This window comes from Papaver somniferum, chromosome 7, assembly GCF_003573695.1.
Source record: "Papaver somniferum cultivar HN1 chromosome 7, ASM357369v1, whole genome shotgun sequence".
NCBI classification, from domain to species: domain Eukaryota; kingdom Viridiplantae; phylum Streptophyta; class Magnoliopsida; order Ranunculales; family Papaveraceae; genus Papaver; species Papaver somniferum.
This window is the reverse complement of record NC_039364.1, coordinates 176,260,518-176,281,264: the sequence shown is the minus strand read 5'-3', so window position 1 is coordinate 176,281,264 and position 20,747 is coordinate 176,260,518. Positions and strand designations below refer to the sequence as shown.

Sequence of the window (20,747 nt, the reverse complement as noted above, 5' to 3'; positions counted from 1 at the left end):
TGCATCTCTAGCGATTGGCAACTATATACACATTAAACTCAACAGGTGTACATTAAAATCAAGAAGGGGATCGAGTAATATCTTTCAAACCTAGAAGTTTCAAAAATTCAGCATGTGCTTCAACTATATACACATTAAAATCAACACGTGTACATTTCTGTAGACGTTAAACAACAGGTGTACACTTATGTACACGTTAACAATAGCAGGTGTACATTGGTGACCTCCAAAATTCCATTACCTAAAGATCTCATTTCTTTCAAAAAAAAAAAAAAATCCCCAGAAAGTTTTATAATTCATTCTGCTGTCTTAGCCGTTCTAAACTTTAGTCCTCCTTTAGTTTTCATATATTGCACCAGTTTGTACTCCTAGGCATGTATGCAGTATAAACTTATCAAGTCAATTTATTTCCCATGTGCACCAATTTGTACACCCTAGTTACTTATGCAAAAATAAGCTTATGGAGTCACTTTTTCACATGTGCGCCAGATTGTATCATTTCATCACTGCTAATCTTTCTCATTATCTTCTAATTATTGTTTACATGCAAGTAGAAGTTTTAATATGTTTCAGATTTGCAATCCACATCTCCCGGTGTCTATACATATATGAGTATCAAATAGACAATTTCAATTTCACCGAATCTTCATAATCAACAATCATCTATTTTTGAGCAACATGAGAGACTTTAGACCAGAGAGTATAGAGTATTTCAACCTAAATCAACTGTTGATATGTAATATATGGACAGAAATGCATAAGCATCGTAAAACATTGACATTGGACATTTGTTTATATATCAAACGAGGCATTGGAAAAATAATCAAATGAGAATACTCGGACATTTCACACACTTCCTAATTAATTCATTGCTAAAGACAAGGAGCTTTAGACAGAATCCTAGATGATCAACAACCAAGTAATATGATATAAGATTTAAAGTAGAGCAAGAAGCAAATGTGTCAAATGACAGATTTTTTTGGGTTTCACAAATTTAAATCTCTAAATGTGCCACAAAATAAAAACAAGGGACTTTTCCTTAAGCTCCGGCTGAAGATGATACAACAATCACCAATGTTGCCATTATACTCAAAATCCTAAAATTTCAAGCCCTAAAATAGACCAAAGAACCCTACTTAGGGGTTTTAAAATCTAATCATCTATTGTTAATTGGTAGGCGTATTACATCAACAGTCACTCAATTAGAATAATTAACACTCGTTATTTCAAATTTCCAATGAACAACATTTCTGTCAAGCAACGCTACTAATTTTCAAGTACCCTAAAAACTTCAAATATTTATTTTTGAAACAATAGATTTAATTGTTATGATCGAAAATAAAAGATTGAAAAGAGATTTAACTTATCTTTTTAATATTTTTATTGATGAATCGTAAGATTCAATTGTTGTTGGTGATTTTATCGATCTCCCGCATCAATTTCAAGCTAATTCTTCAACAACAGATGTCGATGATGTCCGGAATCAGGCTTGTGAGCCGAATCTTGAAGATGGAAATTGAATGAAGTTAGCTTCTCTATAAACTCGAATTTACGATTTTTTGAATTAAGCTCCTTATTCATATTCATTCTCGGAATCAAATTTGTAGCAAGAGAAGAAGACTTGTGAAGTGAAAGAACAAATTACGGCTTCGGTTTTTTATAGTAGGGTCATTTTTGAAAACTAAAAAAATTGATTTGGACTAAATTGTTAAGAAAAGGATTAACCTGTTGCAGATTTGGTAAATTAGGATCTATCCGTATAAGGCCTTAGGTGACAGGACTAAATAGTCTAAAGCCCAACAAAAATGGGACTAAACGTCAATTTCTACTTATATTTTTTCCTTTTCTGGCACAAAATGACACTTTGACGCCCAACAAACTGGCGCGCCTTGGCCTGAGCGCCTAGAAAGGTGACGCCAGGGCGCCAATTTTAAAAATGGCATCTCCTTACCCACTATGTGACGCCCAAGGTCATAATAATGCTACTTTGGCGCCTAGGCGCCTTCGACAACATAACATTTGCTGAATTTGATCGACAACAAAGCATTTGCTGAATTTGTGACCTTGTTGCTGGTTTTATAATTAATTAAACATAACATTATATTTATCCTAGCATTTTTAAGGGCGACCCCAAAAAAATTGGGGGGCGACACATAAGACAAAAAGGGTCACCCAAACGTAAAATGTGGCCGTCTCTTATCTCCCGTCTTTTTAATGGCCAAACTACCCTTTATAATCGGGAAGTTAATCCACAATCGAGAGTCAATTTAGTTTATATAACTTCCGAATATAAAGTATCCCTAAAAAAAATCCTCTATCTTTTAAATTTTGATTATCCTATAATCGGTAGTAAATAAAGTAATCTTGACCCTCGGTTAAAGTAGACCTTTGGAAAAAAATGCTACCATAATCGGTAGTGAATTTAGGTTATTTAACTCCCGAATATAGAGTAGCCCAAAATGAGATTTTGCAAAAATTCTCTATTTTTTGAATTTTGGTTGAGCCTATAATCGGTAGTAAATGAAGTTATCCTGACTTCCGATTATACAGTAGACCTCTTTGCCGAAATCCTACCATAATCAGTAGTCAAGATAGTTCATATAACTACCGAATATAGAGTAGCCCCAAAATGAGATTTTGCCAAAATCCTCTATTTTTTGAATTTTGGTTGAGCCTATAATCGGTAGTAAACGAAGTTATCATGACTTCTGATTATACAGTGACTCTCTTTGCCAATATCCAACCATATTCGGTAGTCAAAATAGTTCATATAACTACCGAATATAGAGTAGCCCCAAAATGAGATTTTGCAAAAATCCTCTATTTTTTGAATTTTGGTTGAGCCTATAATCGATAATAAATGAAGTTATCCTGACTTCCGATTATGCGATGGCTCTCTTTGCCAATATCCAACCATAATCGGTAGTCAAAATAGTTCATATAACTACCGAGTATAGAGTTGTCCCAAAATGAGATTTTGCAAAAATCCATTTTTTTTTTGAATTTTGGAGTAGTGGATGAATTTATCATTAATCGATAGTCAAAATAGTTCATATAACTACCGATATAGAGTAGCCCCAAATACGTATTTAGCACAAATTCATATCAATCGGCAGTCTCCGTGTGTTTTTTAACTACCGATTATATTACCAATAATCGGATTTTAAAAACAATTATTTTACTTCCGATTATTAAAGGGCATTAAGGTATTCTACTAACATTTAGGACAATCCATATTCTTGTTCAAGGGTTGGGAATAAAAGAATCTCCCCCAATTCTTTCGGAATCGCCCTTAAAAATGCGAGGATATTTATAACGGAAGATAGAATACAGCACATCTTTGTCAAATGAACTCAGCCCCATGTTCACGCAAAGGACAAATTCTTTATTTGCTTTTATCATCTGAAAAGGGGAGAGTGGAAGTGGAGAGTGGTTTTGCATTGAGCTGGTTAGTATTGAGAAGTGTGCTCCGCACCTCTGCAACAGAATTTTTTTCAATGAAGATTTTCCGCATGAGTAGGATCGCTGGAGAACTAATGAGAATAATGATTTTAAGTAATGCGTCCGGAGTGAATTATGCTTATGACCCTATATATTACGGGTCTTACTCTCGTGACTCCAGGGTCATATAAATAAATATGTAAATTATTCTTAAGGCCCTACCATAATATTAGAAGTTAGATTACCAAAATAACTTTCAATAAAATATTAAATTTCAGGATATGTATCGTTATATCCCCATTTCTTTCTCCGCCAGTTACATAACTGCAAACACTCTCAGAAAGAAAAAACACACTCAGAAAGAAAAAAATTTAAATTTCTTTCTACTCTCGATAAGTTGTTAAATTCTACTCTCGATAAATTGTTTACTGAAATCCATCATCAAAAACGATTTTTTATCATCATAAAAATGGGAAAGAGAAAACCTAGAAAAAAGACGAATTCTGAATCTGATCCAGAAGAACATCAAACATTGAAGCAATTACAGAGAGGTAGTTTAGTTGTTAAAACCTTTACTTGTTTATGTTACTTGTACTTGATAATTAAAAGTTGAATTTTTATTCTGAAGGAGCATTGAAATATGGGGGTAAACTTAACAAAGGGAAAAGAAATCAAATTGTAGAAGATAGTGAATCAGATGAAGAACAAACTAATCAGATGATGAACAAACTAATTGAAGAAGAAAGTCAAAATGAATTAGATGAAAAAAGTGAAAGAGATATTGAATCTTCTGAAAGAGGTATATGTTTTAGTTGAAATTTGTATCTTATTTTTTGTATGATGAATTTCTGTGCAAAATTTGGATCTTCGGAATTGGTTTCATGTTTGATATGTTTACATTTATCTGTACGAAATGAATGATCTTCGAATACGGTTTGATACAAACTTTTGTGAAGATATTACTCACATACTTTGTACTGACAGAAAATGAATGTTTTGTGAAGATATTAGTCACATACTAAAATTTGTTTTTGTTTATGTTGAAATCATCAATAAGAAGAAAAATGGTAAACGTAAGAAGAATATTAATGTTTCTGATGGAGAAGGTATTAAATTTATGTTTTTACAATGTTGTATAGTCTCAAGTTTTACTAGTATTCATGTTGATTTATTTAATTTTCTGAAGTTTAACAGTATGTGTGTAATATCTCCACATACAAAAATTTTAACAGAATCAACTTTTTAGTTAATATAAACTTGTTTTTGTTTATGTAGAAGAAAGCTCAAAACATAAGAATTCTAAGAAAGGTACTTATGCTTTGTCTCGACTCTCTGGCTATTTATTTTTACAAAAATCTGCATCCCACCTCTGAGACGAAGCATGTTGATATATTTATAGATTTGACTATTTATTCATGTTGATATATTTATAGATTTGTAGATTAACATTATATGATTAATATATAATCAAGCAGAGAGTCGAAACATTATCTAATCCCGTACTATCTAATCAAGCAGAGAGTCGAGACATATCAGTTGCAACTAATAAGATAGATTGGTTTCAAAAATCATTATGTTGGGGTCCGTCTCATCCAACTAATCAGTGCCACACACCAATACGACCTGTTTGTTTTGTTCACTAATGAATGACTAAGTGATGGTATACCCATACAACCTGTTTTATAAACACTTCCACTGTTTATTATACCCATTCTAGAAATTGCTTTCAGGTATAAGATATATCATCATATCATAAAAGACATCAAAAATTGTTCAAGTCGAAGCAGTTCCTTGCAAATTATTATAAGCTTGAGTAAATACCTTAAGTGTTTGTGTGATGTAGGGAAAATCTTTTCCTTCTTAACTTATCCTCTACATTTGCTGCTTTACTTATTCATCTTAGGTTTGAGTTCCTCTTCTATCTGTTTTATCATCTTAGGTTTCAGTTCCTCTTCTTAACTTATCCTCTAAATGTTCTCGTTTGAAGAATGAAATTTACCTTTTGAAAGAGTTTGTAGATTAACATTATATGATTAATATCTCCACATACATTTTTTTTTGACAAAATCAACTTTTTAGTTAATAAAATCAAAAGTGTGATTATTATCTTCACACTTCAATTTTTGGCTGTTTTGAGTAATATATCTACAAAACAAAGTGTAATTATTATCTTCACACTTAAATTTTTGGTAAAATCCAACTTGTTTATGCATATATATGTATGTTATACGAATTTAATTATTTTTACTAAAATCATTGTATGATTATTGTCATGCTAAAAAGTCATATTTTTGTTTATGTAGAATCAAATGAAGCAAGATAACAGAAGACATCTAAGAAAGGTTCTCCAAAACAAAGAAAAAAGTTAATTTGGGTGTTGGACCATCTAAGAAGGGTATTAAAAAATAATCTATTTTTAGATGTTTGTTATTCAATTGTATGGTGAATGTGTTTCAAATAAGTAAAAATGTTTTAAATTTGTTTTTGTAGCATCTGGAGACAGGCCATATAGAGCAGCTTTTAACGGTTTGGCTTCTCTAGTTACTGCAATGAAGAAACGAAAAGTAAAATTGACTGCTGAACAAATTAATAAGATTAAAGAATCTCCATTTGGGTACTTGTTCTTACTGTTATGGGAAAGAAACTATAAGGCATCTCACAGGGACAAATTAAATGATGCTTGCATTCAGTTGCTGATGTGTTTTAAAGAAGCAACAGATGATGAAATAAAGTTTGAATTTTTCAAGGATGATGTAACATATGTTCTGACGTCCACACCGGAAGAGTTCAATGTTATAACTGGGATGCCATTCTTTGAAGACAGGCAACGTGAAACAAAGGAGGCAATGTATGATGGTGACTTTAAAGAGAGTGAGTTTTACATTAGGAATTTTGGTGATCGTAAATCTGCAAGAAAGAAAGAGATAGAAAAGGCAATCTTTAAAATGTTAGGATTTCAAGAAGATGAGGAAATTGATGATGAATTAGAGGAAACTGAAGATGATGAAGAGGAGAAAATGGAACAGTCTCCTAATTTTTCAGAAGATGATGAAAATGAGGAAATGGAACAGTCTCTTAGTGTATCAGAAGATGATGAAGATGAGGAAATGGAAAAGTCTATAATAAGGAGGAAAAATGAAGATTTGGCGATGCTTATAGGACTGTTCATGTGAAATACTCTCTTCTTTACAACTAAAGATGCTGGTGCAATAAAGGAGAAGTATCTTGGTTTAGTTAAATATTTTGAAAAATGAAAAACCTTATCATGGGCGTATGTGATCCACACACATTTGGCCAAACAAATAAATAAAAATTTCAAGAAACCACAGAATATTAATGGATGTGTTGTTTATCTGCTGGTGAGTTATAAGAAAACTTTGTATGTTTATCTTGATCAAGTATTTTTTCAATTTGAAAAAATAGTTATTTTACAATGAATTCATACAGATTTGGTTTGCTGAGCATACCCACATAGTGACGCCAGGATCTTTAGCAAAACACAAATTTGTTCCAAGAGCAGACAGGTGGAACTTGAGAGATATTTCCAAAGAAGTACTGAAAGAGATGAATACGACAAAGGTGTGGAGAATCTTCTATTTGTGTTAAACCTGCATCGTATTTGAGAGATATTTGAAATCGTAGTACCACTTCTATTTGTGTTAAACCTGCATCGTATATATTTCCTACAATCGTTGTCTCTATGTTTAAGCTAGCATCTGCATATCTATTTCCTATAGTCGTTGTCTCTATGTGCATATGTTTATAGTTTCTGAAATAAACATATAGTTGTGTGAATAGTTTTTGCACTATAATTGCAGTTTAAAAATAAATTCATTGAAGGGTTCACTGAAAATGAAAAAGTGGTACTGAATAACTACAAAGAACATAGAGAAGAAAAATATCAAGACTTGAGGATGACTATAAAGTCAAATTGGGAAAAAATGAAGAAATTTGATGATATTGATGAACAAACTGTGGCTAAAATCAAAGAACTGATGAATGAAATCTATTACAAAGCTTTCCCAGACATTCTTCCTGATGATGATGTTGCGAACATATTATTAGGTTTACAAGTATACTATGTAGTTCTTTTTTTTTCTATAAATATATCAACATGAATACTAGTAAATAAACATATTTTTTTTAATTATTTTATTACTAAATTAAGCAGGAAGTTCAGAAAGATGTCGGAGATATTAATAAAGAGCCAATTGAAACTGGTAGTTCAGAAACGAATGTTATTTTTCCAGAATAATGTCGTATTGCTACTGATACAGGAAAAATTAGTTCTGCTCCTGAAATACGGGATGCTGTTGATGATAGAAAATCAAGTAAGTTTTACATCATGAGAAAACGAAGTTTGACAGAATCCAAATCTAATATACAAAAAGATAATGTTATTTGTAAGGATTCATAAGAGAAGGATGTTCATGACAAGAATAATGAAATTATTAAAAAGCTTGAAGAGGTAAATTACGAAAAAAGTTAATTTTTGATGAACATTGTTGATTAACTTGAGACATTATATAACAATACTTTATTTCAGGATGGATTGATTCAAGACATTACATCATTGGAAAAAGTTACAAGTGAATCATCTAAGACAATAGAAGAGCTTCAACATGTAATTAGAATATTTATGAATATAGATTATGGTTTGCTGACCATGTGAATATAATCTTCACATTTTTTAAGTTAAATTTTACATTAATAGAGTATGGTAAGCTGAATATATTTATTTTATGTGTAAGAGTCTGTAGAGAAATACCATGTGAATATAATCTTCACATTAAAAAATTGTGAATATGAACCTGACAGGATCAGTTTTAAGTTAAATTTTACATAAATAGAGTATGGTAAGCTGAATATATTTATTTTTATGTCTAAAAGTCTGTAGAGAAATACCTCATAGAATGACAAGAACGTGTACACTTATTTTTGTTGATTAATTTGAGACATTATTTGAGATTTGAGGAAGGATTGAAACAAGGCATTACTTTCAATGAAGGCATACCATCATCGGAAAAAGTTACAATGGATGCGATTTTTTTAACGTATCCCAAATTCATTTTTTGTTTTTAATCCAGAATTTTTATGAATATAGATTATGGTTTGCTGACCATGTGAATATAATCTTCACATTAAAAAAATGTGAAGATGAACCTCACAGAATCAGTTTTAAGTTAAATTTTACATTAATAGAGTATGGTAAGCTGAATATATTTATTTTATGTGTAAGAATCTGTAGAGAAATACCATGTGAATATAATCTTCACATTGAATATAATCTCATGTGAATATAATCTTCACATTAAAAAATTGTGAATATGAACCTCACAGAATCAGTTTTAAGTTAAATTTTTTTACATAAATAGAGTATGGTAAGCTGAATATATTTAACTATAAATTTTCTCTTATCGTGTCTGATGTTTATTGCTCTTAATCTTTTTCAAGTTTAACTAAAAATTTATGTTGACAGACTTAATTGAAATGAATCATGTTTGTGAGCATTTTCAGGATGGAGATAGTGACTCATTAATCCAAAATATTGATGAATTGCTACGATCTACTAGCAAAGAGAAGATAGATATACCAGCAGAAGTGACTCCAGTTGTTACAAATGAAAAAGAAACCTTGTCTATTGGAGACATATCATCATTGGAAAAAGTTACAAATGAATCATCTAAGACAACAGAAGAGCTTCAACAGGTAATTAGAAATATTAATGAATATAGATTATGTGCAATAGTCTGCAGAGAAATACCATGTGGTGGTTATAATAACTTTTGGGGATTTAGTTTTTAAGTATATTTAAGTTAATATCATCACAGAATAATTGAAAAATCCTAAATTGGGGATTTAGGTTTTCTGGCTGAAAACCCAGAAACAGAATTAAAATTGTGAATATGAACCTCACAGAATCAGTTTTAAGTTAAAATTGTGAATATAATTATTAGAAATAATAATAAATATAGATTATGTGTATTAGTCTGCAGAGAAATACCATGTGAATATAATCTTCACATTGAAAAAATGTGAATACGAACTTCATAGATTCAGTTTTGAGTTAAATTTTACATAAATAGAGTATGGTAAGCTGAATATATTTATTTTATGTCTAAAAGTCTGTAGAGAAATACCTCACAGAATGACAAGAATGTGTACACTTATTTTTGTTGATTAATTTGAGACATTATTTGAGATTTCAGGAAGGATTTAAACAAGGCATTACTTTCAATGAAGGCATACCATCATCGGAAAAAGTTACAATGGAATCGGCCAAGAAAATAGACGATCTTCAAAAGGTAATGAGAATTTTCATGAAAAATAAAGTATATTTAACTGACTACATTTATTTTACGGGTAAAAATCTTTATAGACAGACCATGTGGATATAATCTTCACATTAAAATTCTGTGATTATTAACCTCACAAAATGGTTTATTTATTTTTTGTACTGAGAATATCTAGAATGTGTACTAACAAATTGTTGGAATGGTAAAAAATATTTAATGACATCCACGCCAAAAGAGTTCAGTGTTATAACTGGGATTCCATGCATTGAAAGCAGAAGAAGTGAAACAAATAAGGCGATGTATGGTGGGGGCTTCAAAGAGAGTGAATTTTACATTAAGAATTTTGGTACTCGGAAATATGCAACCAAGAAAGACATATTTGATGCAATCTTTGCTGTGTTAGAAGCTGGTGAAGTGCAAGAAATTGAAGAACGAAGGAAGAATAATGAAAATTTGGCAATGCTAATAGGACTCTTCATGTGCAATACTCTCTTCTTCACAACTAAAGATCCTTCTGCAATAAAAGAGAAATATCTGGGTTTAGTGAAGGACTTTGACAAATGTAAAAACTTCTCATGGGCGCACTTGATACATGCTCACTTATCTAGACGAATCAACAAAAGTTTTAATAAACCACAGAGTATTACCGGATGCGTTGTTTATCTACCGGTGAGTGATAACGAAACTTTGTATGTTTATTTTTGCTTCCAATTGAATGCGTTAATTTATCTTAATACAATAATAGTTATTTACAATAATTTGAAACATATTTGGTTTGCTGGGCATACCCACATAGTGGAGCCAAATTCTTTATCACAAGACGAATTTGTTCCAAGATTAGACAGGTGGAACTTGAGAGATATTTGCAAAGCATTACTGGGAAACATGAAAACCTCAACTTATCAGGTATGGATGTTTAATTTCCCTATCTTTATAAGAATGTGTATAGTTTCCTTCACATAAAGAATTTTAGTTAATTAGTATGGTAAGCTGAATATATTTATTTTATGTGTAATTATCTGCAGAGAAATACCATGTGAATATAATCTTCACATTAAAAAAATGTGAAGATGAACCTCACAGAATCAGTTTTAAGTTAAATTTTACATTAATAGAGTATGGTAAGCTGAATATATTTATTTTATGTGTAATTGTCTGCATAGAAATACCATGTGAAAATATAATCTTCACATTAAAAAAACGTGTAAAGAAATACCATGTGTGGTCATTAAATATAAATTTATGTATAGAGAAATACCATGTGAATATAATCTTCACATTAAAATATTGTGAATATGAACCTCACAGAATCATATATTTTGTGTGTGTGTTTGTTATGGGTATAGCCATATATGAATGAATGAAGTAGAAGCTAGTAAAGAGATTTTTATAGGATGAAAACCTTTTGTGTTGTGTATTTTACGCCCCTGTTGGAAGATCCCACATATCTTCTCAAACCAGCTAAGATTAGTGCTGAAAGAAGAGGTTCCAGACATATGTTGCCATAAAGTTTAAATTATGTTGATATATTTATATTTTCATTAATGTGTGAATACATTTTTGTTTTAGATCATGTATCTATTTGTTAAGTTTCATGTATAGTTTCTGCACATAAGCATCTTAATCTGTTTCTGCACATAAGCATATGAATCAACATTTACAATCCACAAAATTATATATCAAATGTGATTAGTTTAGTAAAATAAACTAATTATTAAATGAATCATTGCAGTTTGATAAGAATTTGATTGATAAATTCACTGAGTGCGAAAAAGAGTTTTTGAATACAAGTGACGATGATGGAATTTTGTATTTGGAAGAAGGCAAAGAAGTCAAGTATGACGATTTGAGGATGACTATAAAGTTAAAATGGGAAAAAATGAATAAGATGGATCCTAGTAATGAAGAAATGAAAGAGACGATGAAGGAAATATACTTAAAAGCGTTCCCACAAAAAGATGATGATGATATCAGTAACTATGATTATGCGCCAGCAAGTTTTGATGGTGTGAATAACGATGATGACGCAGAAACTGATGTCCCTGTTTCTCGTGAAGAACCACAAAAAAAATGAAGAATTTCTTGATGTTCATAATGAGAATTTACAGTTTCATGATGATACAGAAATGGATGTGTCTGTAAATCGTGAAGAACCACTTAAAGAGAATACAAAATTTGATGGTGTGCATACTGATATGCCTGTGTCTAATGAAGAATTGAATGAAAATGCTGAACTTGTTATATCTGAGCAACATGATAACACACAAAACGATTATTCAAATCAATTATAGGCAAGAATTGATTCATCCATTGATGAAATTGTCAAATTTAGTATGGATAGTCAATCAAGTCCGTTTGTATCTCAAGAAAAAAAAAGGCTGATTTAAATTTTGAAGAAGTCAGTGAACAAGAAACTTTACAAAATTTTGTTGATTTTGATAACGCTGAAGATGTTATGGAAAGGATGTAATTCCATACAAAAACAACTTCTTCAACTCCTATTCCTGCGAAAACAAGTAATGAAGAAACATCTTCTTCAACTCCTATTCATTCAGATGATCGACATTTGAAAGCCTCTAAAAAGAAGACAGTTTCCAAGTTGAGAAAGGTATGGTCAGTTAACTATGATTTTAGTAGTTTGACAAAAATCATAATTATTGTTTCCAAGTTAATTATTGTTTTTTACACAGAGAGTGATATTTTGTGAATGTTAAAGTAATAAATCTATTATTTTTTAGGGTGGAGTAAGTAATGAAATGCCTAAAAACACTGATGACTTGGCAGTGGTGACTAGTAATGTTTCTGTTGATCCAAAAATCAACAACAGAAAGAGAGGAAGAAAAGAAGTTGAAGTGTCTTCAGTGGTGAAAACAATAATGACTCGTGAAAATAGGACGAAGAAACACGATCCTATGTACACTGATGGAGCAGATTACTCATCAAAGAATTTCAAGAAATCTAAAGCAAGAGTAAATGAACCACAAACAAGAGAAGAAAGAGCAATCAGAAGAGATATGGTTAGAAAGAACCCTGAGAAACAAGTGGTTGTTCCAAAGAAGAAGAGAAATCCTAGCAACAAATTATAAACACTTAGTAAAGCAGTACTATATGACTTGTTGGCAGAAGATCTAATTCGATTGTCGACTGTTCTCAATTTCTTTTATAATGCAACAATCAAGTAAGTTTCATTCTCTTATCAACTATGTAGTATTAAAATAGTGTATTTAGTAATTCTTCTCAGCTTTTTCCATCTTTTTTAGTCTCTTTAAAAACACAGACATCGGCATGTGGTAACTCTTTATTGTATTTGAAAATCACAGGTCAATTGCATGGACTGTGCAAGTAGGAGGGCCTCCTAATAGATTGTCGTTGTATGTGTATGCAAAATCCATTGAGAACCTAATGTACAATGATCCTCTCCCGTCAGATTTGCTTTTATACACCACATATAAAATACAAAAGGCTTTCAAAGAAGATCAGAAAAAAGAATATTGCAACCAAAAGTATCTGAAAGTTTTGCACATGGATCCATCAACTTCGGTAAGTTATATAGCATATTTGATACATATATCTGTTGATTCCAATTATTTTACTCACATTGTATAGTAACAGTATAGTAAAAGTCCTTGGCAACAAATACCTAACATATTATTTCATTGTAAAAATAATTTCAGCTTTATGTCAGAGACATTGACAAATATGGGAGCATTATAGAAAGTACCGTCACTCAACCTATAATAAAAATGGAGAGGACGACTGATAGGATTCTAATTCCTATTATACATAGAGCGGGGATTGGACAACATTGGACCCTATTGGTATTCTACATCAACAAGAGACGTTTTGAGCATTTCAACTCATTCGATAAAGCGAAAAGTGACTGTTTAAAGAATGCTAAGGTAATGGCTGAATTTTGTTTGGAACACATCAACAAATTCTTGGATCACAACAACTTCACAACAGTAGACAAAGTTGATATGGTTGAAGTTGAAGTACCTCAAGGAGATACCAAAAACTCCTTGATGCATGTCAGACATTTTATAAAAATAAGATCAAAGTAAGACTCTCAAAATTTCAAGGAATTTGATTTTAAAAGTGAGAAGGAACTTATAGAAAACATGGATAAGAAGAGAGTGGCGTTGGTGCATAGTTTACTTACAACAAAAGACCCAGAAAGAAGCTGGAAGATGTCTGATAAACTAGAAGAATGATTAAACTGATAACTATAATAGTATTATAATATCTTAGTGTAATTCACCAAACTTATTTTGCGAAAATACTTGTTACTTTATGTTTTCATTTTTCAATCTTACTCTATTGTGGATTCTTACAAGTTATTATTTTCATTGAAAATACTTGTTACTTTATGCACCTAATATCAATTAGTTTATTTCAAACTTTTGCTTACTGTTGCTTTATGCAAAGTGGTGATATGAATTCTGCAACATTTTCATTTCAACATTTTCTTATTGTGTGTGTATAATATCTTCACACAAAAAAAGTCTTGTGATAAAACTGAAAATGATACCTGCATATAAACTGAATATTATCTAATCCTAACTGTTTATGATAAACACAGTCTTTGAATCAAAAAATCTGAAAGTAAAAAAAAAATGAAATTTAAGAGTAACATCAAAAAAACTTACACATAAAAATGTACCTTCCTATTCCATGTAAGTTTTTTGATTTATAATTATATTTTTCTTGATTTATGGTACAGATATATTTATGAAACTGATCCAACATATTTATGGTTTTGATCCAACAATTTTTTTTATTAGTTACAGAGAAGAAGTAGACAAAAAAATTTCAATTTGTGAATAATGCCTACACAGGAAAATATGGAGGTGTATGCTGAGTTTGTGTGTATTACCATCACAGAAAATACTCGTGGTTATAAATTACTGCATTAAAAATGCTTTGCATCAAAATCTGACACATGTAATGCTGTGAATATTTTAATTATCTAGTCACTATTTTATTCTTTTCTCCATCCACATTTGGCTCTCGTTACCTCTCTGCTCTCTGCTCATTAGCTCATTAACTATTCACGATGGTTTCAATTTCTTACGGGAAACCACGGATTTCTGAAAAATGATTTCAATTTCTTATGGTCATTATCTCTCTGCTCTCATTATCTCATTAACTATTCACGATTTAGTTTTTTTTGATCAATACTAAGAATTGAAGATTAAAATCAAATATTTGAATCCTTCATTTTCAAAGAGGCAGTTGATTTTACGCCTATCATTAAAGGTACTGTAATTAAAATGTTTGTTGTTGATTTAAGGATACTTTTTTAATTTTTGTTTTGTGTTTCTTTTTATTACAAAACCATGACCATAACGTATTGTTTGTTTTAATTTCTGTTTGATTCGTTATGATTTATCTAAAATCCAAACTTTATTTCTCTTTGAAAATACATTAATTCCAGTAGATGTTGAGTTGAAAAATTACAGATAATTCCTCAGTAATGGAATTTGATTTTTAAGCTTTTAAAATTTGGATTATCTGTAATTTACACCATAGACATTGATTTTTAAGTTGTGAATAGTTCCATCACAGAAATGCATATATACCTGTGAATAGTTCCATCACAGAAATTCGTGAGAATAGTTTCATCACATAGTATATATCCCTGTGAATACTTCCATCACCATAGTATATATACTTGTGAAGAGTTCCATCACATAGTATATATACCTTAGATGTAATTTTGGTTTTAATTCACCGTAGGCTTTGTCTCTTCAATGTAATGTTGATTCATTGTGGTTTGTTTTTAATCCATAATTTATTTCTCTTTTAAAATAGATTAATTCCTGTAGATGTTTAGTTGAAAAATTACAAATAATTCCTCAGTAAAAGCTCAAAAAAAGACATGGATGATTCACCGAATTCGGTAAGATGAATTTCAATATATTTTAAGCTGTTTCGGGATAATATATACCTGTGAATAGTTCCATCATATAGTATATATTCCTGTGAATAGTTCAATCACATAGTATATATACACATATAAATTTATAATTTAGCCAGAGTTCAAATATATTTTTTTAGCTCTTATGTATTGATATATTTTCTTTTCTTTTTGTCAACAGTTGTCTCCTTCTGTACTACATATGATAGATGTCATAGAGAATGAATTTTTATCCAAAAAAGTCATTGAAAAAGAACATGACCTTTATTCAAATACTGCATTTGAAAATGAAATACTTAGGCAACAAGACAAAGATTATCAAAATGAAGTAAATGAGCAAAGAACTAGAAGATTGTCCGTTGAAAAAAGTACAGATTGGAAGTATGAGAAATTAAGATCAACTATCAAGACAAAATGGGAAATGATGCAGCAAATGAAGTCTAACAATGAAGGCATTAACGTGAAAATGGAGCAAATAATGAATGAAATATACTTTGAAGCTTTCCAACAAAGTACCGTAGTAGAGAGTACTCTAGAAGAAAAAGTGTATCTGAATATATAAGAACAAGAAATTTTGGATCCAGATTTTGATATTTATGGAACAAAATTTGTTGAAGAAAAGAAATATGCAGTAGAGAGTACTAATAAGATGCTTCAAAAAGAAAAGGGAATAAGAAATGCGACAACAGTAAGATTTTAAAATTACATTACTTTATGTTGTGGATATTTATTGCACGCAATCTTTTTAGTTATGAAAAAGTCTCTAATTTGATTACAGCCACAGTCATCTGAACTAAATAAAGAAGTAGCAAGAGCAATCATGGGTGTCCTGAACGACACTATGGGTTATTAAAAAAAAAAAGGTTTGTAGAAAATGGATTCTTTATTTACAAATTTTAAGTATATAAATTTTAAAATCTTAAGATTTTTATTATTTTTATCTAGGGTATACCTATCAAAAGAGTTGTGAAAGAGCTGAAGTTTATTCCTTTCTTGGTTAATAAATTGCTGGAGATGAATGAAATTGAAACAAGTTCAAATGAAAAGTTGTTATAAGAATTATTTCAAGGGGCCGCGTCAGCATATATCTATGCTTCTCTATATGAACCACATTTGGGTGATGACAATACTGAAGAAGTAAGTTTCTTTTTCCTTAGTATTGATTGCGTATGTCGGGTTTTATTTTTACTTACAAACTCTATATTGTATATTTACAGTTTTCAGAGCTAAAAATATCCGCTGAAAGAGCTATCATGACTCTCCTAAATAACACTCTTTATTCTTCCGAAGTAACAAAACTTGATGATAGTGAAGATCCAAATTTGTATCTTGACAACGATTTACAAGGCGTACGAACGGTTGAGATTGAGCAAGATTCTGTCAAGATTCACATGGTTGGGGAAGCCAAAGAAAACATTGAAAACGTAGCAAATATGAAAGTGAAAATTGAAAAAGAGCTTACCTTGAGCCAACTACACGAAGACTGTTTCCTTCCTGAAACTTTTGTAGCAGAAAAATTATGTGGAAGAGTTCTACAAAATTCACAAGCAAGTAGCCCAACCTTTTCATTAGGTTTTGGTTTTTCCACAAAAGATTTTGAACATGTATTTTTTTTAATATTTTATATTTTGTACACACATTTTGTCTTTGAACTTCAACCAAAGAAATATTAAAAAAAGATTTTGAAGAAGTATATAGTTTGTGGTTAATATCATCACAGTAAAATATGTGTGAATATGTTCTACACAGAATGTTTCCTTCATATATTTTTTTCTTAATTCTCATTACTGAAACGAAGAGAATGTCCTTCTCTGTGAATATGTTCTACACAGAAGGATTCTTTCTTTTTGTTTTTTGTATATGTGTATATGTGAAGAAGGAATTTTGTTTTTGGGTTTTATTCTTATTACTGAAACATTAAGAATTTTTTTGTTTAATGGAATTTAATTTTCATGGTTCCAAAGTTGAGGAGGGACCAAGTGAAATTTCAACAAGAAAACGAGAAATATCAACGGACGAACAAACAGAAATACTTGAAGGAAGTCAAACATCAATGGATAATGAAACACTCATCAAACGACTTGGTAGAATTTCAAACAAAATGCTGCCGCTCAAAGTACAAGAAATACAACCAAAGGTTGCCACTCCAACAAAGGATGTAATTGCTCGGATACAAAAGGTACATAAAAGATATAAATTCGTTATCATTTTTATTTTAAGAAAATAAAATCATCATTTTAACAAGTTTCATCTGTTTTCTCTTAGAAGATACTGAAGAAGCCAATTGCTACAGAAAGTCTACAAAGTTCTATTGAAAATTTAGTAGATAATATGCCACTGGGAAATCTAGAAAAATCTATTGAAAATTTAGTGGACCATATTTCTGCTTCGGTTGTTCAAAGCACAGACCTAGAAGGATCCATTTTTAAAAAGGTTTGAAAACTCAAAGTGTATTTGAATTTCTTTTATCGTTTAATAGAACTTATATGTAAATTCTATCCTTTAATTTCTTTTATCCTTCAATAGAACTTATATGTATTTGGTATCCTTTAATATGCATGGAAACAAACTGAGTTTGAAAAGAAAAAATGAAGACCAGGATAGCAAACATAAAGAAAAAAAGGAGCGAGCAAACCCCATTATCTCCCCTGTTTCTGATAAGGAAAAAAGCAAGATGAGGTCAACAATTGCCTCCACATCCAAAACGCAGTTAACACGTGAAGTTAGCAAAATTAAGATGAGATCAACTGGCACGCAACTGAAGAAGAATGTGAATAAGACCAAACTATTTTTGCAAATGGAGGAATGCCAGCAAGATGTTGTGCTTAAGTTCTTAAAAAAAGCAACTACAACGTAAGATCTTGTTTATAAAATTTCGTTAAGTTTTCAATAACTAAATTAATTTTTCAATATTATGAAAATTGCAGGTCAATTGCTTTTAAAGTAACGTCAATGTTTGACGGTGAGGATGAGTTCAGAGTTTGCATATCAGGGAAATGTATCGAGGACCTCATGTTTAATGCATTTTTGGACGCCAATATCCTTATATACAAAGTTTATAAGCTCAAGAAAGCATTTGAGAAAGATACAATCAATAAGTACATCAAAGTACTATACCTGGATGCGAAGTCTTTGGTGATTCATTACTAAATTTAATATTTGTTGGGAAAAAAACATTAGACAAAATATCTGCAGGATCGCACAGTTGCAATGATATCTGCACAGTAAAAAAAAAACATCTTCTGGTAGTATATTTAAGTTAATATCAGGTCATTTTACTAAGTCAATTCTACACAGTTGAAAATGAGTGAATAATGAATTCCTATAGTACTTGTTACTAAGTCATTTTATCAAATTCTTTTCATTTTTTTGTCAAACACAAAGATACTATGCAAACATCATTGAAACACGGAGTTACATTACCAATATCAAATATGAATTCTATTGTGAAGAAGATTATGATACCATAGTACCATGAAGAGTTGGATTGTACACAACATTGGACTTTACTGGAGTACTTTGTCCAGAAAAAATATTTCTTGCACTACAATTCGTGGTCTGACCAATCAAGAGAACGCTGCTATACAAATGCCAAAGAAGTGGCAAATAAATGCTTGGGAGCAATCAACAAGTTCATGGAGAAGGAGGGCCTAAAGAAGGTTTCTAAAGCTATGGTCTATGAAGCTCCAGTACCACAACAAGGGCAATCTAATGATTGTTTACTGTATGTTTGTCATTTTATGAAAAGACAATCACTAAATGAAAATCATGATGGATTTCAAAGTAGCATGGAAGATGCAGATATGCTGAAAGAGAAAATTCATAGGAAGAGGGCGACAATAACTTTCAAGTTACTCACTGCAACCACACTTGCAGAAAGTTGGAAGGAAGACAATTCCATGGAATAACTGCAACAAAAAAAATATCTTTCAACTTACTCAGTTATGTTTGGATTATTTGTTTACATACATTAATTAGACATCTTATGTTCAGATTATCAATATATATCTTGAAACTTAATCTTAAAATATATTCAGTTTATCACTATATATCTTCAAAAATCCTGGTAGTAGTACTTGTAGTTATATATTGATAATCTGAACCACCAATCTTAAAAAATATATTCAGCTTATCACTATCTTAAAATCCTGTTTATATGTATTACTGTTCTACTTTAATTTCTTGGCTAAATAAAACATGTAAATAATTTCTGCACATAATATATGTACCTTAATAAGATTTCTTAAGTTCAGATTATCACTATATAACTTAGTAAGATTACTTAGGTTCAGATTTCTTACGTTCAGAATATATAAGTTAATCTTAAAATCCTGTTCATGTTTAATCTGGGCTAAAATAAATGTGTGAATAATCTCTTCACAAAGTATATTAAAAAAAAAGTGTGATTATTATCTTCACAGGCACAAACAAGTGAATATAATAAAGAGAGCTGTGAAGTTATAGTACTTTTCAAGAGCTGTAGATACTTTTCAAGTTTTTTTTAACCTGTATTTGTTCAAAAAACATAAATGTAGCATTTCAGAACTAATGTAACATTTCAAAAATTAGATTTGTAGCATTTCGGAACTAATGTGACATTTCAGAACTAATGTGACATTTCAGAACTAAATGTAGCCAAGTATTTTGTTCAAAAAAACATAAATGTAGCATTTCAGAAATAATAAAGACAAAGTATTTTCCCAATCCATGTCCTCTTCTTGTAGTAGCATTTCAGAACTAATAGTTGTGAAGAGAACTAATAATTTGTTTAAAAGTTCACTTATAAGCCAAAGTATTTTCCCAATCCATGTCCTCTTCTTGTAGTAGTTGCGACTGGAGCTTTACCAGGGGGATCTGGACAGGTTCTCTTGTTGTGAAGATTTAACTTTCTGCAGTTGCCACACATTCGTTTTTTCCTAGGCTTTTCAGAACGAGGTATGTACCTCTTTTTTTTCCTGTCTTCCAGGTCCTCTAACAACAGTAGGAGCATTAACCTTATTGGCTTCATCAACTTCATTTGGTTTCTCAACATCAGGAATGGGGACAATTGGATGTGAATAGGCATTTTGATAGCAATCAGTTATAAACGCAGG

General features: G+C 30.8%; 1 protein-coding gene and 1 long non-coding RNA gene across 3 annotated transcripts; both read left to right on the top strand.

The window, feature by feature from the left end:
- Positions 1-3,910: 3,910 nt before the first annotated feature.
- Positions 3,911-6,614, top strand: LOC113295571 (glutamic acid-rich protein-like). The gene is made up of 5 exons (XM_026543902.1): positions 3,911-3,992; positions 4,070-4,240; positions 4,446-4,547; positions 4,717-4,749; positions 5,932-6,614. The coding sequence occupies exons 1-5, from the start codon at positions 3,911-3,913 to the stop codon at positions 6,612-6,614; spliced, it is 1,071 nt and encodes a 356-aa protein (XP_026399687.1).
- An 8,140-nt stretch (positions 6,615-14,754) lies between these two features.
- Positions 14,755-17,347, top strand: LOC113293178. 2 transcript variants are annotated; one of them, XR_003332098.1, is made up of 5 exons: positions 14,755-14,993; positions 15,836-16,342; positions 16,433-16,517; positions 16,600-16,791; positions 16,872-17,347. It is a non-coding gene; the product is annotated as an uncharacterized LOC113293178 (long non-coding RNA). The 2 variants fall into 2 exon arrangements; XR_003332099.1 differs by lacking the exon at positions 14,755-14,993 and adding an exon at positions 15,099-15,636.
- Positions 17,348-20,747: the final 3,400 nt, after the last annotated feature.

Excerpts from the sequence above, each read along its gene's own strand:
- LOC113295571 (XM_026543902.1), top strand. The coding sequence starts at position 3,911 with ATGGGAAAGAGAAAACCTAGAAAAAAGACGAATTCTGAATCTGATCCA. Across the intron at positions 3,993-4,069 it reads ATTGAAGCAATTACAGAGAG|GAGCATTGAAATATGGGGGT; the intron begins GTAGTTTAGTTG and ends TTTATTCTGAAG. Across the intron at positions 4,750-5,931 it reads ACATAAGAATTCTAAGAAAG|CATCTGGAGACAGGCCATAT; the intron begins GTACTTATGCTT and ends TTGTTTTTGTAG.